Source organism: Cottoperca gobio, chromosome 16 (genome assembly GCF_900634415.1).
Source record: "Cottoperca gobio chromosome 16, fCotGob3.1, whole genome shotgun sequence".
NCBI classification, from domain to species: Eukaryota; Metazoa; Chordata; class Actinopteri; order Perciformes; family Bovichtidae; genus Cottoperca; species Cottoperca gobio.
In genome coordinates this window covers 13,642,070-13,666,694 of record NC_041370.1, presented here as the reverse complement: position 1 = coordinate 13,666,694, position 24,625 = coordinate 13,642,070, and the positions used below count along the sequence as shown (strand labels likewise).

Sequence of the window (24,625 nt, the reverse complement as noted above, 5' to 3'; positions counted from 1 at the left end):
AATACAAAGAAAGAGACCCACAAATAGATTTTCTAGTTGACTTTACTCCTTAATTGAATGCATCAACTTAAATTCCTTAACAAAGTAACATGAGGTTGTGAAAAGAATATTCAATTAGAGCGTATTACGAATGTATGTACAAGAAACTTACAAAATGCAACACATAATACAAACTGAAATTACAAAATTATCTATAGTACATGAAGTCATAAAAAATAACAATAGATTAAAATGACCAGTTTGAAGTGCATCTTACATATTAACAAAACTGACAAATGTATTTCAAAATAAATGTCAAACATAAGAAATGATCATGTTTGATAAAAAGGTTTCAGTATCCATGACTTTACATAAACATTTCATCCCATCATGCATTGTCTGTATTCACACAAAGAATGTTAAACAGCTTTACACAATTTAAAACATTTGGCATAGATTAACAAACGGTCAAGAAACTATGTGGCTAATTAGTGTATACAAATCCCACATTAGAAAATAAAAATACATACATTGTAAATAGAAACGCTGGAGAAGATGCTCCGTCATAGTGACATGACAAGATTTGTTAGTATGTAACAAAGGCAAAAATTGCAAATTGGATCTAAATAGTGATAACAAGTGGAGGTACACAGTCAGATGTAAGGCATGAAATGGATTTCAAGTTACTTAAGCAAGGTATTCAAAGGGAAGCTAAGGTAGATGGTATTGAACAACCACTACTGAGAGGACCCAGCATGAGTCTGTTGATGTTTCTCCAGGAGGTGAGGAAAAGCGAAGGCTTTGTCACATTCTGTGCATTCATATACAACTTGGCCGACATGACTTTCCTGGTGCTGTTTAAGATTATGCCACTTTCTGAACGACTTGTAACACATATCACAGCGGTACTCTCCAACTTCTTTTTCAGCGTGAAATCTCATGTGCAATGACAGATCTTGTGCTGTATTGAATAAATCGTAGCACTGGGAACATTTGAACGCGTTTTTGGCCGACTGAGCCATGTTTTTTTGATGATGCCTTCGCTCGTGCTTGCTAAGGTAACTTTTCCTGGCAAATGTTTTTCCACAAAGCTCGCATTTGAAGGGCCCGTCAATTCGGTGCAGTTTATTTTGATGCTCCAAAAGGCCACTCTTTGAGGAGAACCGCATTGAGCAAACGGGGCAATTGTACAACTCCTCTCCTGTAACGTCGATCTCTTCCTCCTCCCCTGCTGCTTGATAATGAGTTGGAGGGGATGTCTTAGATAATGCATTTGAGCATTCAGCCTGCATTGTTGCATGCTTTTGATGGGAACAGTGCTCATGTTCATCAAGTTTACTTCTAGAGGGAAATGCAGTTTTAGAAGTTTTGGACGGACCATCGGGATGCTTGGGGAAATGACTAATCAACTCAGTGGCACTGGTAAAACACTGATGGCAAACTGGACATTTGAAACCGTTTGATAGAGCTTTAACTTCAGTGGAAGGTTTAATTTCTGTACCATGGCTCTTCAGATGGCTGAGGAAAAGCTGAGAAGAGGAAAAACTATTGTTGCATTGATTGCATGGATATTCACTACCAGACCATGGTAGTTGATGGGTGGCCCTGTGCTTCTTCAGGTGAGATGCATGTAGAAAATGTTTATCGCAGTCTGAACAGGAGTATGGTCGCTCTTTGGCTGCAGTGCAACCATGCTCTGAGAGCTTTTCTGGGTCTCCGAAGCGCTCACCACAAACACCGCAGCGATATTTAAGTTCTTTGGGGGATACTGAGGAGCTTTCAGAAAGTAAAGCAGACGTCTCATGTTCTTTCCTTGAAATTGAAGGTGGGGGGAGGTCACCTGACTTAGAGTGGCTTTTCCGATGCTCAGCTCTGCTACTCTTGGAGAGAAACACAAGATTGCATATGTCGCAAGGGAAGCTCTCTTCACGGTGGATAGACATGTGTTCTGCCAACTGCAAGGTTCCTGTGAAGCTGAAGTCACACTTGGGACATCGGTACGGACGGCTCTTTCCATGAGTATGCTTGTGTTTACGCAGTGCAAAGAGCGAGACAAATCCCCTGCCGCATGCCTGACACTGAAATTCAGACTTGTGCATTCTTTGATGCTGCTGCAACTGGGATGCCTGGAAAAAACATCTACCACATTCTGCACATTCATGTGGTTTTTCACCCAGGTGACACCGCTGATGATCCTCAAGACTTTCTGATGTTGGGAATGTCTTGCCACACACGTGGCATGGGAAGTACGGCGCAGAATCCGAGTTGCTGTCATCATCCCCATCACTTTCACCAGTTGTACTGAATTGACTGCTGGATGGTTTTTCAGCGCGGCTCTTTTCCTTTACAAGATCCCTCTGCTCTTTAAGATGCCATCTTCTATAATGTCTTGCCAGTGATTTTTTGACTGAATAGGCCTTGTCACAGAAACGACAACTGAATACATCATCTGGATGCTCTTCTCTGTAATGACTACATAAAGATGGACTTGTCCAAAACCTGTGATTACACAGTTTGCAAGTAAAAGGCCTACTTGGGTCATGGCATGTTCTGTGGGTTTCAACTTCAGATAAGGTGTAAAACATCTTGGAGCAGTCAGGACAAGATAATTTCCTATCAATGTCATGTAATTTCATGTGTCTTACAAGACTTCCATAACTAGCGAACACCTGTCCACACTCAATACATGCATTGTGCTTTTTCGCTTGTTCCTCTCTTCCATGGTCTTCAAGGTGACTAATGAGCATTAAGCCATCTGTGAAGCTCTGATCACATTCTGAACATTGGTACTGCACAGCTTTCTTATCTTTACTTGAGCTGCTTTGCACTTGATTATCATCTATTAATTCATCTTTGCAGGAGAAGTTGGTCTGCAAAACTCCAGTGCCAGTTGATTTGGAGGCTTCTTTGAACACTAGAACAGAATCATTCAGCACAAAATCAATCTCTGCTTTCAAAGGGACTTCCAATTGTTGGGTTTTACTTTTCTCTGAAATGTGTCCATATCTACACTTCCTGTTGTGATTACGGAGAAGACTTTTGTTCCAGAAGCCCTTCTTGCATGTTTTACAGCTAAAGGGAAACTCCCTTGCGTGTACACGCAGATGACCAGTTAGGCCAGCTTTATTTGTAAAGGACATATTGCACTCTTGGCAGAAAAATGGAGTGGAGACCTCACTTTTAAAAGCTGTATCTAGATTACAGATTACATTAGCAGCATCACTAAATTGTTTGTCACAACTCTCATCCAAAGGCTCTTCTTTGACATTTAGTATATTTGAGAGATGGTGTTGTAGGGGAGCAGTGGACACTGATGGAGCCTTTGTTTCCAGTTTGTGTGCATTTAAGAAATGCTCTTGAAGCTGTGAAAATAGCAAAAAACGAGAACTACAGTATGCACAAGAAAAGCCTTTTGGTGGGCTTTCAGAAGTTGACTGTGGGCTTTGGCAGCCTGTGGACTTTGATAATCTTGATGTTAAAATTAGTTTTTTGGAGCACTTTACGGAATGACGCTTCACATAATCCTTCCTTATAAATCTCTGACCACAATCATCACAGGCATATGGCCGCTCTCCTGTGTGCAGGCGATTGTGCACGCCCAATTGCCAGCTGTTTTGAAAAACGCGGGGGCAATAGCTACATGCGTATTTATACTTTTTGTTCAAATAAGGCTGAATACGCTGTATAATTCTATTTCTCATCCTTTTAAGTGAGTTTGTCACATTTTCTGTTGGTGGATTAGTTTCCAGTGGTAGAGAAGCATTTGCTTCATTCGAAGGCTTTCGGCACTTTTTCATCTTCCTATGCTTTTTCAGAGATGTTTCATGAACGAATGACGAGCCACAGCATGTGCACTTGAATACCTTTGTAACATGGAACATAGTGACATGCCGGGAAAGTTTAGACTGAGTTGGGAAGCTCCTTGAACAGACTTTGCACTCAAATGTCTCCTGCTTTACAGTATGCTCCATGCCATACTTATTTTGCCAACCCTTGCCAACATAATCTAAACTGATTTTGGGTATACAGACTTCCAATCGCGTTTTTTTACCCCTACAGCGAGTCTGATGTACTTTCAGATGATCATACCTTGAAAAGCAGCTGTCACAGGCTTTACAGCGATACGGCTTCACTTCGTTATGTGTCAAAATGTGACGTCTCAGGCTTCGTGATTTCATGAAAGTCTTCGTGCAGAATTTGCACTTGTAGTCAGCTTCACCTTCCGTTTGGGGCTTTTGTGCTGCCTTTTTGAGAGTAAGCGTCTTTGTCAATTGAGTTGCAGCAGCACCTTTGACGTTTGACTTCCCCTCTTCGTAAACTCCATCACAGAAAGCTTCATGCTGCAAACACATTGAGTGACTTGCATAACGGTGTCCACAGTGCATACATGCGAAGGGTTGCACCCCAGTATGTGAAACAAGATGTCTCAAGAGTAATGACCTGTACCTGAACCTCTGTGTACAGTGAGAGCATTTAAAGTAAAGCATGTTGGTTGCGTTGGACTTTAAAGGCATTTTACGGACCTTCTGGATTGTCTGTGAAGTGCTTTTACAGACGTCGTCATTGGATGATAAGCCAGTGTTGAGCTCTGTAGTCTCCTTGCAGTTCCTCTGATGTTGATCTAATTTTCTAAATCCAAAGTACTGCCCACATCTTGAGCAGAGACGCAGAGTGTTCGTCTTGTGGCCACGGTGATGATTTTTCAGGCGGATTTTCTTACAAAATGTCCGTGGACAATAGGAACAATTATGTGGCCCCTTTGTCTTAGTCACGGAATCCAATGTGACAAGATGTCTGGTTTGAGCAGGCAAACACTTTTCACGATGAAGTTGAAGGTACAACTCACGGTAAAACTGTTTTCCACAACCAGTGCAGGAAAAGGCTTTGTCGCCAGTGTGTTTGACCATGTGGCGCAGCAGATTGCGGCGATTATTGGAATTGCGTTTGCAAAATGGACACTGGTTTGAAGAGGAACCCGATATATGTGAAAGAGAATGTTTTCTTAGTTTTCGGGCATCATTAAATACCTCTTTGCATAAAGAACACTGCAGCTGCTTTGGTTCACTCTGCTGGACTGGATTCAAGGACTGCTGTGGTTTTAATGCTGGTCTCTCTTCAAGCAGAATCTTTTTTCTCTCTCTATTTTTGTGGCGTTCTAGATGCCTAAGGAGATGTGCAGGATACTGGAACTGCAGATTACAGTCTGGGCATTGAAGCTTTCCCCTTTTAAGATGTGAGCTTCTGTGCTGAATCAGTTCTCCAATAGTTGGAAGAATCATTCTGCAGACCATGCACTGTATCCTCCTCTGGTGAACACTTTTTTTATGATCAATCAGATAGGCACGTTTTTTGAATCTTTTTCCACATTGCAGACAGTGGTACGGTCTTTCACCTCTGTGATTGCACTCATGTTTCTTCAGTGATTGTGGTGTGTTGAAGCAAGTTCCACAAAGTGTACAGCTCAGGGCACGACTGCCATTTGCTCCAGTTGATTTTGAGGTATCCTTACTCTCTTTAGCCTTTGCACTACTTGAAATTTCTGGTTTGGACATGGTTGGGGAAACGGAATTCCTGTACCTGAACATTTTACCAGTGAGTTTAAATACCTCATGTTTCTTCATATGTCTGTACTTTCCAGAACCATGACAAAAAACAGCTGGACAAAGATTACATTTGTAACGGGGTACAGTCTTGAGGGCTTGCTTTTTTTGTTCAAGATCCATAGGCTGTTTTTTCGGAACATTTTTCTTTGACTGTGTTTTCTGTTCAATGTCCTTTGTTTTTGTCCTCTCTTTTGCAAGCCGAGCAAGACATTCTCTGAGACAAGTGGCTTTAATATGTCTATATCGGTTGCATGGTAAAGTGAAGGTAACTTCGCACAAGGGACACCGATATTTACCGGAAATCTTATCCTTGCCACCAGATATTGAATGCCTGACACAGTCACGCAAATGTCGAGTCCTGTTGTAGGAGTACTTGAAAAGCCGTGGACAGAGAGGACATTTATATTTTCCTTGTGTGTCATTCTCCACTTTTGGGGTTTTCTCACCACTGTCTTTTGTGGTAGACTGACTTGATGAAACTACCAAACTCTTTCCCTTGTGTATGCTGTAGAAGTGCTTTTTGGCCTTGACTGCAGTTAAGAAGCTTTTACCACAGAAACTACACAGATGAGTTTTGGAGATGTCAACAAGCTTTACATAACATTCGGGTAGATTTGGATAAGGTTTGTCCTGGACTAGGTCCTTTAGCGGTGGTGTTTTAGTTTCTTTGATAACGGCATTTGTAACTGGAAGTTTTAGTTGCTTGCATCTACCACGCATGTGTCTTAGCAGGCTACTAGACTGTGTGAAATACAATCCACAGCCATTACACTTATAGGGTGTTTTGCCAGTGAGAGGGCGCATCTTCTTAATATATGGTTTTGGAAATGCGAGTCCGCACTTGTTGAAATCTTGTTTTCTTTTCTTCGTTAGGCTGAAATCAGATGAGAGCTGAGGGCTATCTTTGGTTACACAACACACGTGTTTTTCTGTTTGCTTATTCTGCATTAAGTAGAGATTACAAGTCTTGCAAAACTGGAAATTGTGCACTGAATGGCAACAATGATAGTGTTCAATTAGATGATCTACATTGTGGGTTGTGTCTTGGCAATCTGCGCAATGATAAGAGTTACTCGTTCCATTTACTGACTCCGATATCTTCAATATTACAACAGGCTGCAGACGTTTTCTTGTTGAGTTGAGTTGAGTTTCTTGTCCTTCTGAATTGTTCATGCTATTATGGTCAGGTCTGGCCACAGAAGTGTCAAGTTGTGTTCCATCAGCATCACATAAAGAATCTTCTCTTGAAAGAGGTTCACCATACATCATTCCAAGTGCTGACTCTGCAGATGTGTCCAACTCTTCTAACGACTCTCTTGCACATTCAGCAAAACCTCCATTTTGACATCCTGGTTCTAGGGCCACTGGACTTTGATGTAGTGTCTGTTGCTGATCTGGAGAGGAGGTTGCATTTGTTTTGTCAGATGGACTTGTCCATTCCTTTTTGAAACAGGGATTTATGTCTTTGCTTGAGCCGTTTGGCTGTAAGCAGGATTCTATAGGACTAGCAACATCTTGTTCGTTCTTGTCACTAGTATCAATAGGAAAATTGTCACTGGCAACACTTTCATAAGATTGGTGCTCAGACAACGGCAAGCAGGATTCAACATCACGACGGTTACCTTTTGAGGTACTTGTGCATTCCTCCAGTTTATGAGCGGAATCTTTACAATCGGGTTGTTCTGAAGATTGAGAGGTATTTGACTGAATTATGTTTTCATTTTGACCATCAGTGGAATTGGGATTATGGTCAATTGATTCCTTAATTTCCTTTCTTAGAACTTTTTCATCCGAGTGATCTTGCACATTGTCCAAAGTCATGATATTCGGAGCACTTGCAGGAATCCGCTCTTCCTCATTGCCATCTGGGTATTCTATTCCATCACCAGTCAAGTTTGCAAGGCCACTAATCGAGATGTTTGAATTATTTCCTCGAGTCAGATCTCTCTCCACAGCCTCCTTTTGTTTCTGATCTGGACACCCACCACAATCATTTCTACCCTTTACAGTCTTGCTCCCTTTAGTTGTCACCATGTTAGAAGTAGTAGAGGACTGATTTTGTCCTGTGTAAGATTTGACAGTTTTTTCCATCTTGTCTTGTGCACGTTCAACTACGTTTTCTCCTGCAATCCCATTTGATGGGCTAGATAAATTTACATTAGTCTCCGACATATTAGGGCACAGGCTCTCAGTGGGAAGCATCATTTTTCCAGCATCAGTGAAAAGCCATTCTGATGAACTGGGTTTTGTAGTAGCAGATTTTGGCACGGAATTACTTGCAATGAATTTACAAGAGGGCCTTGTTTCACCTGCATCTGCATCCGAGCAGCTACTGACGTCTGAGTAGTCCTCAGTTAATGATGAAGCTAGCATTCCACAGTCTTGCTTAAGATCTTGTAAATCTGTTGCAAAAGATGTCGATAATCCTTCTGTGGCAAAATCTGAGATATCACTATTTCCACTTCTTGGCAAGTAATCTTTTTCCATTTGTTCTACATCAGTTTGCCATGGCGTTTCCTTGCAGTATCTTTGATAAAGACAGTCTGAACTGGGATTTTCCATACTGAGACTTGAGTAATTGTCTGTGTCGAAGTTTGAGTTTGTTGCAGGGGCTTCATTAGAAGCCACTGTGCCAGGGAAGTCATGATGTCCAATGAAGTTCTCTATATGCTGGGGAAGACTTCCCTCTGACTCTGATGTCCTTCTCAAAGTGCTTGGATCTGATGATAGAGGTGGAAGGTTATGGAAGTATGAATCCCATCCCTGAGCCATTCTCCACCAGGATTGGAAGCTGGGGCTTATTTTGCCCAATCCTGAAAAGCACAAAGTTGTATAGAATTACAAAAGATAAACTACAACCATTATCATGTCAAAGTAATTACACAATAGTACAAGAGAAAATGCTGACCTTTTCTTGGACACACAAGGACTAAGACTATCCAAGATCATGTGGGTTGCATCTGAATAGAAACCTCAAATATTGATAAATATTTTTGTTGACATTTTAATCTACAAATGCTTTCAAAATTTAGGTCAGGCTTGGCCTGAAAAAAGAACATGGGGTCGCTGCCATGTGGGTTCACTACCCAAAAAGGGGCACAAGGGTGACTGGCCAGGTGGTGGGCTAAGACATAAGGCTGACCCATAGCTACGGGAACTAACTTTTGAGGCGTGAACTGAAGGGAAGCCGGAACTTGTGCAAAAGGTGGTACAATGCTAACTAGATAAAGGCTTGCTCACCTAGACGCACAGTGGCTGAAAAAAATTGGTTGCTTAAGAAATTTGTCATCTAATATACTAAACCCTTCCTTGTTCCAGCTTGTCAAAAGTGAGTATTTGCTGATTTCACTTCTTTCTCATTCTTCTTGGACTTGGTTTAGGACTGTTTGTTGGACAAAACAAGCATTCTGAAGATGTCCCTTTACAACATTTGACACCTTCTTGAAGTTGCAGCCAGAGGGACATCAGTGCCTGTCACATCTGAAACCCAAGAACCATCTGGTGGAAACCAGCAATGAAGGAAGCCATCATGCTGAAGGAGATGGCCTTTCAGGCATGGCTGGCCTGTGGAACTCCTGAATCAGCAAGCAATTATTAGGATTGCAGCTTCTGTGGTTGTAGAATCAAAGGATTATGTACGTTAAGATTTTTGGGAGGCCAATTAAAAAAACACTTTTGAAGGCCTCAAAAAGATTCTGGCCACCCAGAACAACTCAGTAAGGGGAGGGCAGGGGTTAGCCATGGCTGTTTTCAGCATGGGAGGAAAACTGCTGAACAATACTGGGGATATGGAAGGGTGGTAGACAGAAGTCTTTGAGGAACTCAGCAGACACATCCTCTTAGGATACGTTCAGAGACAGTCTGATCGCACAGTGGGGATACCACTGAAGAGGTCTCCCGGGAAAAAATATCAAAGGGTCGTCCAGCAAAAAAGTTTAACCAGATTTGTTTTTTTTGCCAAGTTTGACTGTAATGCAAGAAGCTTCTTTTGCCAATCACCATCATGCATGCACACATTTGTGGTGGATTATTTTGTCTCATGAATGCTGTATTTCTACCATTTACCTTTTAACTGCTTAATTAAACCTTTGCAATGGAATGGAATCCTTAAGATATTCACCTGTAATTCCTTTCAAACAAGAATTTCCCAAAGACAAAAAAGAGAACACACTTACAAACGTTATAATAAAAACCTTTTTTACCTGGTGTTTAAAGTCTGCTGGTATTTATATATTGACAGACATCAATCATGGCTACCTGTAAAAAGGAAAGAAATGCAATCATTATTAATACCACTATTACTTGTTTCGCATTGCGTTTTGTAAAATAAAAAGTTGCCTTGAGGGCTGGCTATTGCTCTAGACAAGACAGAAATCAAGGCTTGTGCCAGGAAAATGGGTAGGGCCGTTATCCCTGTGCCACACGTTAAACATGCTAGCTTGCATTACAGATTTTGACAATTTCACCACAACCTAATCTGAGAATAAATATGGACGGTAGGAAACGTTCAAGCCCAGATCAATGTTCTTGACAAATTGGTGCCCGATTACTAAAAAACAGGAAATCATGGACACCGCGGCAGACATGGCATGTGGGTCCCCGACTAATTTTTAACAAAAGCAACAAAGGCTCATCTGCCAGCTCATGCTTCAATAAACATATTGCACCATTTTTCTTAAAACATTAACCAGGAATTCCCTGAGCAGGACAATAATTAAAAATCTAAAACCCTAACCCACAAAAGCGACATTTCAAGAACAACAACCAGTAATTAGGATTGTTGTCAATATAGCGCCATTGCTCAAACGAAAGAGCAATGCCGCTGTACAGCCCAAATTAAAAGTAGTTAAACTTTTTTAATACAGCAGCGTACACCACTTGTCATGTTTAAGGAACATTACACAGATATCTTTTTATTCTTTCCGTAAATATCAGTCTATGGTAAATATGGAGGAGAGGTTGATCATTTTAGTGCAGGGCTACCAAGAGCTTTAAGATCTGTCCAGTGTTTCCCCTATATTAATTTGTGTGCTGCTGCTAAAATGTCACACGATCATTAATATCCTCTGCTCTCGTATGGGTGTCCGGCGCACGCACACACACGAATCAGAAACTGTTTTTTCTAAGGAAGATACTGCTGGCCCATGAACAATATTTGAATACACACTTAGATGGGAGGAGACCCCGGGGTAGACCCAGGACTCGGTGGAGAGATTATATCTCCTCTCTGGCCTGGGAACGCCTTGGGATGCCCAAGGCGGATGTGGCCCTGAGAAGGGAAGTTTGTGGTTCCTTACTGGAGCTGCTGCCCCCACGACCCGACCCAGGATAAGCGGTTGACGATGGATGGATGGATGAACACTTAAAAAACATCGCCTGGAAGAACAGAATTTTCTCATAGACTTCTATACCAGAGCCAGATGACTTCTGGCCGGTTGCACTGACATCCGACATGATGAAGACCATGGAGTGGCTGCTGTTCCATCACCTCTGACCCCAGGTCCACCATGCGCAAGTTCCTCTGCAGTTCGCATACCAGGCAAAGGTGGGCGTGGATGACTCCATCCTCTGTTACACAGGGCTTACTCTCATCTGGACAAGGGGAGTGGCCCCTACTCCTGAGGGATAAGCTGACAGAGATGAGGGTGGACTCACATCTGGTGAGATGGATTACGGACTACTTTACAGAGAGACCACAGTACATCAGGCTGAAAGGCTGCACTTCCGACACTGTGGTCAGCAGCACTGGAGCGCCACAGGGGACGGTACTCTCCCCTGTCTTGTTCACCCTCTACACCTCTGACTTCCAGCACAACTCTGAGCTCTGCCACATGCAGAAATACTCAGATGACACTGTGATCGTCTGCTGTGTCAGGAATGGACAAGAGGGGGAGTACAGGAACCTGGTGGGGGACTTTGTGAGGTGGTCCAAGTCGAACCATCTGCAGCTGGACACCTCCAAGACCAAGGAGATGGTGGTGGACTTCCGGAGATGGGTAATGTTGTATATCATACTGGCTACTGGATGCCTAAATTTCCCTCGGGATTAATAAAGTATCTATCTTTACAATCTGGCTTCTTTTTGCAAGCAGAGTTGGGTCCTGCTGGTTATTAGAAAGAATGCAGGTTTAAGGCAATGTCTCATCGGCTGGTGGAGTTTTTTTTAAGAGCCAGAAGTGGTAGTGGTTTAAATTGTCCTTCTTAAAATTACCATCGCTTCCAGCTGCAATGCCTCATCAACATCATGTGATCAAGCTAACACAGATGTGGATCCTCTGAAAACATCAATAAAAAAGGCCAGAGAGAAAGGATGGGGCTACTGTCAAAACAACTAGCCTAATCCTATAAGCAAATCAATGTGCAGGTCATCTAAAATCCTTTCCCAGAGTAGGCATTTTGACTTGTTCAATGATGGCATTAATAATGGCTGCATTTCTTTTTGGTTTTCCAATGCCAGGGTATTGTGCATGCTGGATCCGTAGAATAGCTTACTGGCACACTAAAACAGAACAGAGCTATCTATCACCACCTCCTCTTCCTTTTATGACCCCTGTACTGGACAAACACGTCTGTCTCCACACCAGTCAGTGCAACTGTTAACTGCAGATATGCCGTCAACACAACCCCCTTAGTTTCCAGTGACAAGTCCGACAGCACAACATCAGTAATGTTAAACAGTGTTTTGTACGATATGTTCAGATGCATTTAAAAAAAGGAAATATACTGTCTACGTAACAATGCACTTAAAGTAAAAATGGGCAGTAGATGAAGTTGTTCAACAATGAAGAAAGACATGCTGGGACTTCAGAGAGATGTTTCTTGCTCAATGAAGTCAGAACAGACATTGTGCTCACATGTGCAAGGTATAAGATGTCTTTGTAAGTACAGAAATACAAAAATGTCTGGATATTCTCCCAGGTATTCTGGTGAATCTCTGCTAGCAAAATTAGCTGCTTAATGCACCAGGCTCCCCACATCTAAAACAAAGAAACAGAGAGAGAAAGAAAACGGTAAATAAAAAAAGGCAGAGATAGGGAATGGTCCTTGACCAGATTCATACCGGGAGCACTCTGGGAACAGAGATACTGACTGTGCGGTCACTTTTCATGTCAACACACACTCAAAGCAGATGAAAGATGACGCAGTGACAGCGGAGGCATCTAAAAACACTGCCAATTTGCCAGGAAATATTTCTCCCAGGGAAGTGATCAGAAGTTGAAATGACTCTCTGAACGTGGGATTTAATTTACCGATCTTCGAAAAAAAACTTGCTTCACCAGGCGGAAATCCCAGTGACATCAAGATCGAAAAGTGGCTAATGGTATGTTGTTATGGTTCAGCGGCAAATGCCGAGAGTGGCATGTAGCCTGCGTGTAGAAAACGGCTCATGTCACAATAGCAACAAATACTCATTCAAAGGATTTATGGTGAATAATTATTCTGCCATACTTATGTCTGGTTAATGTTCCGTGACGTGGAATTTATAATGCGTGATCACATTCTAATATAAAATATGCCAAAAATACTACCAATATAATTTAGGTAGTTGGCTCTAAATTAGAGAAACTGCGCTATGTTGCTCAACTTTGTCAATTAAAAAGATAAAACATATTCACTAATGGGAAATATGTGTCAGGGGACGTTACTGCCGTGACAGTCAGACAGTGGCATACCACTTTTAAGCGGCACCTGCCATTAGGAAACGGTGTAAGCCGGTGGAACACCAGCATATGGTGGCATACCACTCCAGGGATTGACATGTCACTAAACCATGGTGGCATACCTAGTGGTTAATTGTCATTCTTTAAAAAATTTATAATCTGTAAATGGGAAATATTTGGTTAATGCGACCTGATCTTATTCAGACCAACTTCAGAGTAACTTAGGGGTGTCTATATGCAAGTATGACACAAAACCATCACACAAGGCCTCCTATTGAGTAAAGTACTGTTAAACAATAAGGTAATCCAAGTTTAAAGAAATTTAGAAAGGACTCTTCCAGCTCACTTCACTCTAACAAATGCACTAAACTACTAGTTTTTTCAAGAAGACAGCATTTCCATAAAAAAGAAAGAAAGAAAGTTGATTGCCCAATGGAATGGCTATAGAATAATGATACCATCAGCATTTAGATTGGTTCCCTATAAGCGTCACTTTCCCTATGCAATTTGGTCTGCCACCGGGTACGATCTCGTGGGAAAACGAAGGCTTAATTGATGGCACCAGGGAAGTTTGCGCAACAAAAACAGGAAGGAGGATAGCGCGGAAGAGAGGAGGGAGAGGCGCTGTGGGCAGAAAAGCCATGGGCATTGGGAATATTTTTCTTGTATTTTCCATGATGGTCTGAATAAGTCACTAAATTTGTTGCAAGTAGAAGGCTTTGAGGAAATCAGAAAGCAATCCGGTTGTCTTTGCAACATCAGCGCTAACAATAAAACCAATTGGAAACACTAGGGGGGAAGGGAGATGGTGAACACTTTTCTATTGCCACTTTAAGCATGGGCAGTGGGGCACTGTCCTCCACTTCAACTGCATATAACGTTTTCAATACTATGGATTCAGTAGGAATGATGTGGAAGTGTGTAACAAGTGTTTTGGGGCAGCAGTAGCAGTAGGGAATTGGCTTGGGTGCCAATTCACCTCCTGGGCACTGCAGAGGTGCACTTGAGCAAGACCCCCACACTATTCCACTGTCTGCTGTAAAGTTTGTCTAAAGTCTGTGGCAACTAAATTGCAGCTGCACAACTAATTTATTCCATCATCTCAAACAGAGGCTTGCAGCTGATTGGGAGAAGTGTGTGGCACTGAAATTTGCACAAGACAGCAGTAGCCCTACAACACCTGCTAAAAAGCAGGTAACATTAGTATAATCATTTTTCTTATATACCATATGAGAAGAAGAGGAGCACAAATGAAAATGGCAGAGCTGGAAGACCGGTCAACTACAACAGGAATAGAGAGACAGTTGAGACGAGGACGGTGTGTCGGCATTGCTCCACAGTTGTAGGGTATGTGGCTGGAAACACATTGAATATGCTATCCCACGTTCACTGTAATCTGGCCAAGCAATACCTCCCTATCCCAGCGAAGAGTGTCCCTTCAGAGAGGGTCTTTAGTGTGGTAGTTTGCAGAGGGGAAGGGGGGATGCATTGTAACATGCCAAAGGACATGCCTCAAGCCAGAGGCCGTAGACAGTGTACCTTGCAAAAAACACAACCTTACAGGCACTTCGTGTATGATTTTGGTATTAAGCATGAACATAAAAACCAAATGTCTTTGTAATAATTCCTTCCATTATTGTAGGTCTAGTTTGTTAAGATTTTTTGTATTTGTTTCAATCGTAAATGGATATGTTGTGAATAAAAATCAGAGATTTTATGCTAACGCCATATCGCCCAGCCATATAGCTGGCTGCATGAGGTCTAATTAAGACAAATCAAGTGGTTATCTTCCAAAGTTATTCTTTTTAGCACAATATTACTTTGTGTTTCCACAGACAGTAGCTCAGTGAAACACAAGGAGGGAATCTTGTACTAAAAACACAAGGTGGCATGCGTGACAGGTCAAAACCTCTGCACACATATAGGCCCAAATACCCGCCATGTTTTGTTCCCCGCTTGACTTAATGCACAAATCAATTTAAGCACAACAATGTAAAAACATGCCACTTTAACTTGTCTTGACCATGTTGTGTAGTTAAAGGAAGGAGCTGATTGGGCTTCAGCACATGACACGACAGCTGACCTGGCAAGGTGAGTACCTGCTGCCATGGTGGCAGAGCTTCTTGCTTACAGTTAAAAGTGGCACGAGCATCCTACAATTTACGCACCCCCCTCCCACTTATTGAGCTCTGTCTGTGACTGCAACTGGACTGCTTGAACTTGACAGGAGTGGCAGAGGTCGCTGCTAAAAGAGTGCCTTTGACACCTAGCAGTGGTTTGTAACATACTTAGCAGAAAAGAATTCAGAAAAGTCATGTAAGCCGATAGAATATATAGGAGGCATCAAATACTTTGAATCCCCATGAAGAATGCTTCATTTTGATTTGACAATTTACAGCAGTTCTTATGTGAGCAACTATGTGCACGTGTTATACTCAAGGACAGAAAAGCCCTAAAAGCCAATACTGTCTTGCAGAACATATGATCCCTCTCCTGGGTCGACACAGAAGAACAGTGTCCTTCTCTATGCCCTTGCTCGTTGCTGTTGAACTGTGGCACGCTATTTTCCCTCTGTCAGTTCTGGCCTTGACTGCTAGGATTAAAGCAGATCAGTTAGCGCACAACTGCTAAGTAACTCCACCTCCATTGTTATGACCCCACTGGGTAAGAAAGACCTGATTGGGGGCGGGCCGGAGAGCATGTATAAGAGAGGACGGCTCAATCAAACTGATGCAAAGCAATTAATACAGCATGTGAAAAAACTATATGAAGCTTTTTGCACAAATTGTTGTGGGAACCAGCCACCGTCACCACTTGAACAAAAAGTAAAAGCTGATATAAATCACCGTAAGGGGAGAGTTAAACAGCTACAGTGACATGCACAGCACTTTCTGTTGCGTTTATCAAACTGTAGTAAATTACAAAGCCTTCAACATGACTGTGTAGCCTTGTAAACGAGGCACAGGTGTCTTTGTTTTTGCAAGGAGCACAAATGCAATAAACAACTTGTTACAAGAAAAACATATAAACCTAGCTCAACACAGCTAATCAACATGAGCCAAAGCCAGACCACACAGATTACAAAAAGGACATTTGATAGTGAAATTCTAACCGTGGGCCAAAATCCCACCCCGTTACAGGTAAGCTTCTCTTTCACTACTTTTCAGACCCTCCCTTTAGATGTTTTTTTCACTTTTTAAAGCATTAACTCTAGAAAGCTGAAAGATACTTTCGTTTTTTTATATCCAATTGACAAAAAAAATGGGTGCCAGTCAAATAGGAACAATATTCATTAACCTTTACAAAGACAATAATGTTCCGCTTTGATTGACACTGTCAGGTATTAATAAAAAATGTAATATATAAAAAGATGGCGCTTTTTAACTTGACATTATACTGAGATGTGTTTCTAAAGTGTTGCCCACCCAATGTACAAGCAGGGGGAAATAATATTAGAAACGAAATTCCATGTAATGCAGTCCAGTGCAACAGAAAAACGAAAAGGCAGAATATGTGGCCGAGCTGTGCATTAGATCATATAGGTGTACTTAAGGAAGTGGCCGGGGAGTGTATATGGTGTGACAGGGGTTGTGCAGAGGGATGTGGGATTGCAGACTCTTATCTCTATTTATGGAAAGATAAAAACTTTTTACTTGGATTCATTTTACAGACATAAAATAAACACTCAATGACTGAGACTTGTCGATCAGAGATTATCCAAAAAGGTGCCCTTTCTTTGCAAGCACTAGGTTAAATGGTTTCCCCATGCAACAACACCCTTCAGCAGTGCTTTTGCTAGAAGACTAAGGACTAGTGAGTTTATAACAGAGATACATCAGCCAAGATAATTAATCTTGATATGTGAAATCTATTTAGGGCAACATTATAGGACAGTGCATATTTACTTGAGGATGACACCTTTGTTGTAGAGTTTACTGAGCCTTTTATAAACCTTGTACTGCACTTAAGCCACAAAAAACAGAACTGTCACAACCCAGGGACTTAGGAATTATTACCAGCAGGTGTATATAACATCGCCGAAACTTCCTCTTGTTCCTGGTGATAATTGAGAATAAGAGCTGATCGAATTTAAATTATCTTTGCATTATCGTTTTAAATAGGAAACGACTATGCATGACCACCTGGAAGCTGTGTGCTGCTCTTGTGTTGATAGTGATATTGTAAGATGCTGTACTTTTATCCAGCCTGGACGGAGGAGAGCACACACAAAGGAAACGGTAAGATGTTATCTGCTAATAAAAAAGACAAACATCATCATCAGCGGTTAGGTGTGTGACTCTAGGTGTTAGACACTACACGTGTTAGATTCATTTTACACTGACGCTGGTTATTATCTGGGTAAAGCTAACTAGCTACTTCAGTCACTAGCACAATGTTAGCTAGCACTGATAACCAACAGCTAATGACTCATGTGGTCGTAAGCAGGACCTCTTACCGGATCAGCGCTCCGTGTTTGCTCCTGGGTGCTTCGCCGGCAATTCCTTTGTGACTTATCGGCTACATGGTCTGTGTTGAACTTCCAAAGACATTACATGCCAGCTCTTTTTGCCAGTACACCGAGAAAGCGACTGTCCTCCTTCCCGGTGGCTTCCGTTATTCCTGAGAAATATCGCCAGGAGATCTCTTTTCTTTTTGGACTGTGAGTCGATGAAGATCGTGGAATCTAAACATCCAGTGTGTTCCCCTCACGACGAGTGCTACACGGCTTGTTGTGCCTAGGGTAGCGGCGTCACATCCAAATCCGCCTCCATTATCTTTATTTGCGCATTTTCACACAATGTGCCCGAAATTGTGCGCAGGTTATACAACTGTCTGGTTACAACCAATAACAAGGTGCAGGGTCTCAGAGAGAGCCCGCCCCTGCATGTTCTATGGCTGACACAGCCAGAGCCTGAAGTGGCGGCAGCACGACTCCTTCCGGGCGACCGCACCACACCATGGTGCCTCCTTGCTGCTGCAGCTGCTCCCTATGTGCTGTGGCGCAGGCAGTACTACTTGCACTGACAGTCACTGCACTGATCAATGAAGTCCTCACCGAGGCTTCAGTGCTCCCCTGTGCCGTTTCAGTACCACTCTGTTGCTGTTACATGAGTATTATCACCTTTACTGGGGGACTCAATCAGACGTACCTACTTGTCTGCTGGACTAGATGTGGTTGGTCTTTAAAGGGTTAATACGTTGCATACCACCATTTTGTGTGCACGAATTGATTCAAAATGGCGCCACCTCTTCTCGTTCAGGTCTATTACAAAACCCCTTTGGCTGAGGGGGTTTATAAGAACCACTTAGAATGAGGGGAAAAACACATTGTTCTAGAAAAGAAAAAAACTATACAACCATGGCATAATGGGTGAACAGGAAATTGTCTGATATTCTGTGATCAGACAATTAATATACTTCTTGTGCATTTATGCTCCCATCAAGTTAACGATGCTTTTACCTCAGAATGTGCAGATCCCTAAGTAGTTGATCCTAGGTCACAGAATGTATTTAAGTATGTACAACAGAACTATGCAAATGAATATGGAACAGCTTTCTGACCAAGTCCCAACGTATAACGCCCAGAGTTAATCTTCTGATATAAAAGAACTGATTTGAAAATGGCCTCTCCCCTCTTTCTCTCCAAGAAAAAAAATCCCCACACTGCAGCTCAAGCCTGCTGTCAGTATGCTTGTCACTAGAGGGTTATCAGACTGGCTGTAAAATGAAAAGAGTTGGGATAAAGAAAGAAACACTTTTCCCCCCATTGAAAAGTTTTAATAACCCCAACCCCTAGAAGGCAGTGCTTCCCATGTCACCAGCAGTACTTGAAATAATGGGTCTCTATAAAGTCTTATGTTAAAGGCAGGGGTATGCTTAACACAAACTTGTTTGTAGTTTGTCTTCCGGCCACTGGCCAAAAGCTGTTCCGAACAGCCACACGTGTAGGCAAGACAAAAACCCTGCTGTAGTAGAGATGGGTATAATGTTATAATTGATCAAATAGAGATAACGGCACACACTTTTGGACTCTCCTGAAAGGTCTTAATGGTGTGGGCACTTGTTTCTACACACCAAAGGTGAAAGATAAAAGAGAGCTTTGGAGAGAAGCTCACCTCTGCACACCATACAAATTGATGCGTAAAGTGGCCATGATTGTGAAAGTTATAAAGATTGGGGGGCTCAGCCCCCACAATTCAAACATTGGAAAAGTGTGTGTGTGGAGGGAGTTCAGATGTTCCTTGACAATCTGACAAGCATACTGGCACCTTAAGCCCAGAACTTCAAAAATTAGGTTTCCCTGATACATCCTGCGAGTATGCATTGGGGTTTCAGTGTACGTTGGTTGAGAGCAAGGCCCCTGGGAACAGCATAGTGACATAGTGCTGCAATACCGACTCTGTATAGCAGCATTTCATCCTAAAAGTACTTTTTCCCATACACAATCATTGGTAAAGGAGCGTCATAAACAGGGGTTAAATTAGGCCGGTGCTTTCCAGGGGTCAGCCCTGGCACATAGAGCCTAAGCTCTTCTATGTTTTTAATGGGGTTCCTTAAAAGCTACCAAGCAGATCAGCGACCTCAGTCTACGTGGCGGTAAAGAACCTTAATGCTGGTTGCCAACCACCATAAAACAGAAAAAAAAGAAGTTGCGACCTCAGTGCACTTATCCGTTGGTCTTATCACAGCAGGCTGGTTGCCAACAGCAGCCCTGGGTCTAACCTGCGTAACGGCAGCAAGAAAAGATAGCTGATCTGGCCAGGATCTGAGGGGCTTGGGTTTGCTACAGCCACTTACAGAAGGTCTCTCCCAGGAGCAGCTGCCCGTTCTCCTCCCGGCGAAGTAGCTAGTTTCCTAGCGTCAAGTGAGGCGCTAGGAAACTAAAGGTCGTTTTCATTGTTCTGTTGTCAATCAATTATCCTTCCTGTTTCCTAAAAGTGGATCTTACGACCAAACAGTGGATCTGCCAATAGCAGAACCATGTACATGACAAAGTCAGAAATCCCATGAGTGGCCATCAGATGGTCGCGTAGTATTACCTTCCGTAATGTTCAGCTCATGGCAGATAACCAAAATCTAGCAATAATCAAAAGTAAGATGGCCCTTTTGGTTGTTTACACAAAACAACCATTGCAGCAGAACTGCAAGGTTGTGACCTAGAGGATCCTGACTGGTTGCTCTAGAAAAGGGTTCAATTAATCCTCTCTGTGTGCACACCACATATTTCCTCAGGTTTGTGACTGATGCTCAGTTACCCAACCTGTCAAGCTGCCTTCACATGATAGGAAATGTTCTCTGCGCTCACCGCAAGATAGGGCACAGAACCTTGCAGTGAATGCAACTAGTTTGTTTTGTTTCTATGGTTACCTCCCCTGCTTGACTGTGCCGCTTCATACAGCTGTTATCTCATTGGTTGCGCTTTGAAAGGTCAGCGGCAATCGAAGTCAAAGTTGAAATAATTTGAACTTTGAGCGCAATGCTTGGTGGCAATTTTGAGAGGTGCATCACTCTCTCCATAGGAAAGCAATGGCACAGCCAGCCAGCTTAACATATGAAAGGTGCTTCAGGCTACGTGATTTGAAAACATATTCATGTTGCAGTTCACATTTTTGTTTTGGCTCATTCTTGCTTGGTAGCTAACTAACTACAAACACGGGTTTCAATACCCAGGTCACAATAAAAGAGAGAGGTCCTACTTCTCTGTCTACTTGACAAGATCATTTGGGGTCACAAGATATTTGTAAATCACAATGTGTATATTTGTAGATCAGGCAGCTTGATGACCAAGAGACCTCCGCACCCCCCTAGTTACGGCAGTAACATAAACGGCAACAGATATACACAGAAATGTGCAGGCGCAGAAGGGATCATTCTAGGGTCATCGTATCAGCGACTCCCATTGGCAACAAATGTTCAGGAATGCGAAGCAGAAGAGGGATCATGTAGTGGTTGCAACCCTTTATGAATTGGTCAGGTCGACATCTAAGTTAACATTTTCAGAGGGGTGTAGAGGGGTCTTGGAGTGTTCACCATCCAGAAGTAACAAGTGCAATGGATGAGGCTCATGGTCTACACCCACTGTAGTTAGCCTAGTGCAGGGGTTCCCAAATGGTGTGCTGCGGCACACTGGTGTGACACAATAACTGGTTTGAAACAATAAGGCCTATAGATCATGTGCATGTGACGTCACGCTTACGTCCCAACCCGGAATTCAGCCATGTTGGTTGGAATACACAACCAAGACTGCGGCCGTTCACGTGTGAGTTGCTGCAACGCTTCGTAATTTTCTTTGTTTTTAAACGTCTAAGATTGAAAGAAAATGCCAATCGTGTGCGCAGTGTATAGTTGTGGTAATAACGCTACTCGTGACCCAGAGAAACAGTTCTTTAGATTTCCTACAATCATCAAAAACAACGATCCACAAAAGAGGGATGAATTGCTGTCTACCGAACGCCGTAAACTGTGGTTTAGCAACATAATTCGTAAGGATTTAACAGAAGAAAAAGCACAATTCACCTGTGTGTGGCGACCACTTTATATCTGGTAATAGCTCATGCTAAAGCTATGTTTACGTTAAACATTTGTGCTTATGATATACCCGGACACTGTAAGACCTTAATTCTCGTCACTAGGAGAAGCGGCAAAGCTTTATGACGTAACATCGCCGCTCTTCTCACTCACAAACCACGGCTTGAGCGGTGTATCTTGAGATCTTTGAGAGTGATTTATACGGGCATGGACGAGCACCCTGTCATCTTTCACTGGTTTGGTAAAAAGACTACCAACCCAGCCAGAAACAAATAAATTATAAGCATCTAAGCTCTTGTATGCCTTCATTTGTGCGTTGGTTGCCCTCAACGTTTGTAGCACAAGGTAGTTCACAATATCCAGATAGTCAATCGGCGGTAATGAATCTAAAGCCTCAATATAATCCGACGGCTTTAGCGTGTACGGGTCAAGGCCGCAAATTTTGACTTTTTCTCTGAATCTTGCCTTTGCAGAAGACTCCAGAGAGTCAAAAATACTTTGAAGAAGTCGGAGTTGTTGTTGTTCTCTTTAGAAGCCATTGTTGATTTGTTTTCCAACCAACATGGCGTCGCATGCATACATCATACAGTTTTGTCACGTGTTTGCACACTACCTATTGCATTTAACTGTACACAAGGTTATGAATGATTTTGTATTTACTTCAGTGTTTCCCCTAGGTTTACTGCTCTGCGGGGTGCTGCCTGGGCTGGATGAGGTCCGTGCGTGGCGGAGATTTTTTAAGTTCTCTCCTTACTTTTTCTCCGGTCTCGGTCTCTGGCTGTAAGTGTGTACACTCGCGCGCGCGTGTGTGTGTGTGGGTTCGGAAGCGGAGCTCCGCCCTCCACGAAGCAGAGGAGAGGAGAGAATGTAAATACGCAAAGCAACTGAAACATGCACATAAATGAGATAAATGACATAAGAGTTTAGTTTATTGAATAAAAGAGCACCTGTTCAATGTGAAAAGTGAGTTGTGAATATATATAAAAATAAAAACGTCTTGAATGTCAGGGGGGGGGCCCTGCGAAGGGAAACACTGTACTTTATACTTATTTCACAATATAGATACAATAAGTTTTATATGCTTTGGCCTAAATATAAATCATAAAAAAAAAGGAAATCTGTCACAGCGAACCAGTTTTAGCCATTTGCGCATGGTGGGAAATATTAGAGTGTGACACATCAAAGGCTCTTTGCTAGTGTGAAGGAGAATAGCTTCTTACAAGGACGAGATACATGTTCACAGAGTGATTACAGTGATACTATGTGTAATAGAGGGGATTTTGCCCAGATATGAACACAGGTGTGCCTTGAGATTTTGGCTCTGTCTTTGGTGTGCCTTGGCCACAGAAAGTTTGAGAACCCCTGGCCTAGTGTCACAACCTGGCTCGAAAGGAGGTGACAAGGAGGGAGACTACACAATCCATAACTTTGCTCTATGGTTTAATTAAGTAATGAAAGACACACAACACACACACAAACAAATAATATCAGTCAGCAGGCTAAGGGAAAGAGAGCGAGAAGATCTTGCAGGTCTGCTTTATAGCCTGAGCCCAGCCTGCTCAGGTGTGCTGCATCACTGACGAGGTCTTTAGCTCCACCAATCAACCTCCTGAAACACAGGTTAAGAACACAGCCTGGGAAGGACAGGACAGGGCCACCTCTGAGGCCGTCACACTCCCCCACATAAGTCAGGGTTCCTACCCTGGACCTCAAACAATGGGCATTACCCTAGTAACAACTCTAACCACTCAGATTATTATTATTAGTTTTATTTATTAAGTACTTGGCCTAAACAACCCCCCTACCAAACACAACTTGACACTTTTCCCTCTCCAGACTCGGCAAGTTCAACCTCAGCAACCTTGGCACCTAGGAGCAATTTAAGAGGAAGGGAAACAAAAGCTGCAGACGACAATGTAGAAAACATGTTAGTTAAGTAAAGGGTACAGTTGCGAAGGGTTACAACGGTGCACGGGACCAGGCATCGACTACAACACTATCTTTGCCCTTAATATGGTGGATGTCCAGGTTGTAAGGCTGCAAAAACAGAGCCCACCACATGAGCCTCTGATTCGGGTTCTTCAAACGCCCCCGTCGTAAAGCATCATCAGGCGCTGCCACTTCTTCCCCCCCACTAAATGCTGACTGCGCCACTGTACCAACAGTCAAAACAGGACACGCTTCTGAGGAAGAGGAATCCGAGAACTCAGATTTAAAGATCAACAGATACGCAGACTTTGGCAAAGGACACAGTCTATGATCAAGTGTTCAAATGGGTGGTCCACTGCATGGATTGGATAAAGTGGGGCAGGCTTAGACTGATTTGATTTACCCGTTACTTGACATGTATGGCAAGTCTTAATGTAAGCTGCCACATCACGCTTAAGACGAGGCCAAAAGAAGTAACGCAAAATGTGATAGTACGTTTTCTTAACTCCCAAATGCCCGGTCTGAACATGAGAACATTTCAACACTTTATTTCGATTCCTAGTTGGCACCACTATTTGGACAACCGGATCACCCACACAATCAAAACCCTGGGGCACCCACTTACGTACCAATACTTCACTCTGCAGGAAATAAGGCTGCACTTTTAGCGTCATTGCTAGGCCGCACCTGGTCAACCAGCTCACTCAAAGCAGCGTCACCTCGTTGTTCACCAATAAGCTCCTGCTACGAGATGGGAAGAGATTCAGTTACATGCAACTCTCTTTCCAAATCACTCTTCTTCCTGAAACGGAAAGATATTCTTGTTTTGAAGCGTTCGTGTCAGATGGGGTTGTATCCCTCACTGGTAATGATAGTAAAGTGCCTAGGGGTATGATTCTCGCTTTGGGTGCGAGAGGTCCAGGG

The 24,625-nt window shown here is 42.7% G+C and overlaps 1 protein-coding gene across 2 annotated transcripts; it reads right to left on the bottom strand.

Annotated features, from left to right (window-relative positions):
• Positions 1-24: 24 nt before the first annotated feature.
• znf1035 (zinc finger protein 1035) lies at positions 25-18,323 on the bottom strand. Of its 2 annotated transcripts, XM_029451279.1 has the most exons (3): positions 17,700-18,323; positions 9,785-9,839; positions 25-8,395 (listed from the first exon to the last, which is right to left on the bottom strand). In XM_029451279.1, exon 3 carries the CDS (start codon positions 8,352-8,354, stop codon positions 717-719), a length of 7,638 nt encoding a protein of 2,545 aa, XP_029307139.1. In that variant the 5' UTR covers positions 8,355-8,395; positions 9,785-9,839; positions 17,700-18,323; the 3' UTR covers positions 25-716. The 2 variants fall into 2 exon arrangements, with proteins under 2 accessions (XP_029307139.1, XP_029307140.1); XM_029451280.1 differs by lacking the exon at positions 9,785-9,839.
• Between the last annotated feature and the right edge of the window lie 6,302 nt (positions 18,324-24,625).

Coding starts and splice junctions, on each gene's coding strand:
- znf1035 (XM_029451279.1), bottom strand. CDS start 8,354: ATGGCTCAGGGATGGGATTCATACTTCCATAACCTTCCACCTCTATCA.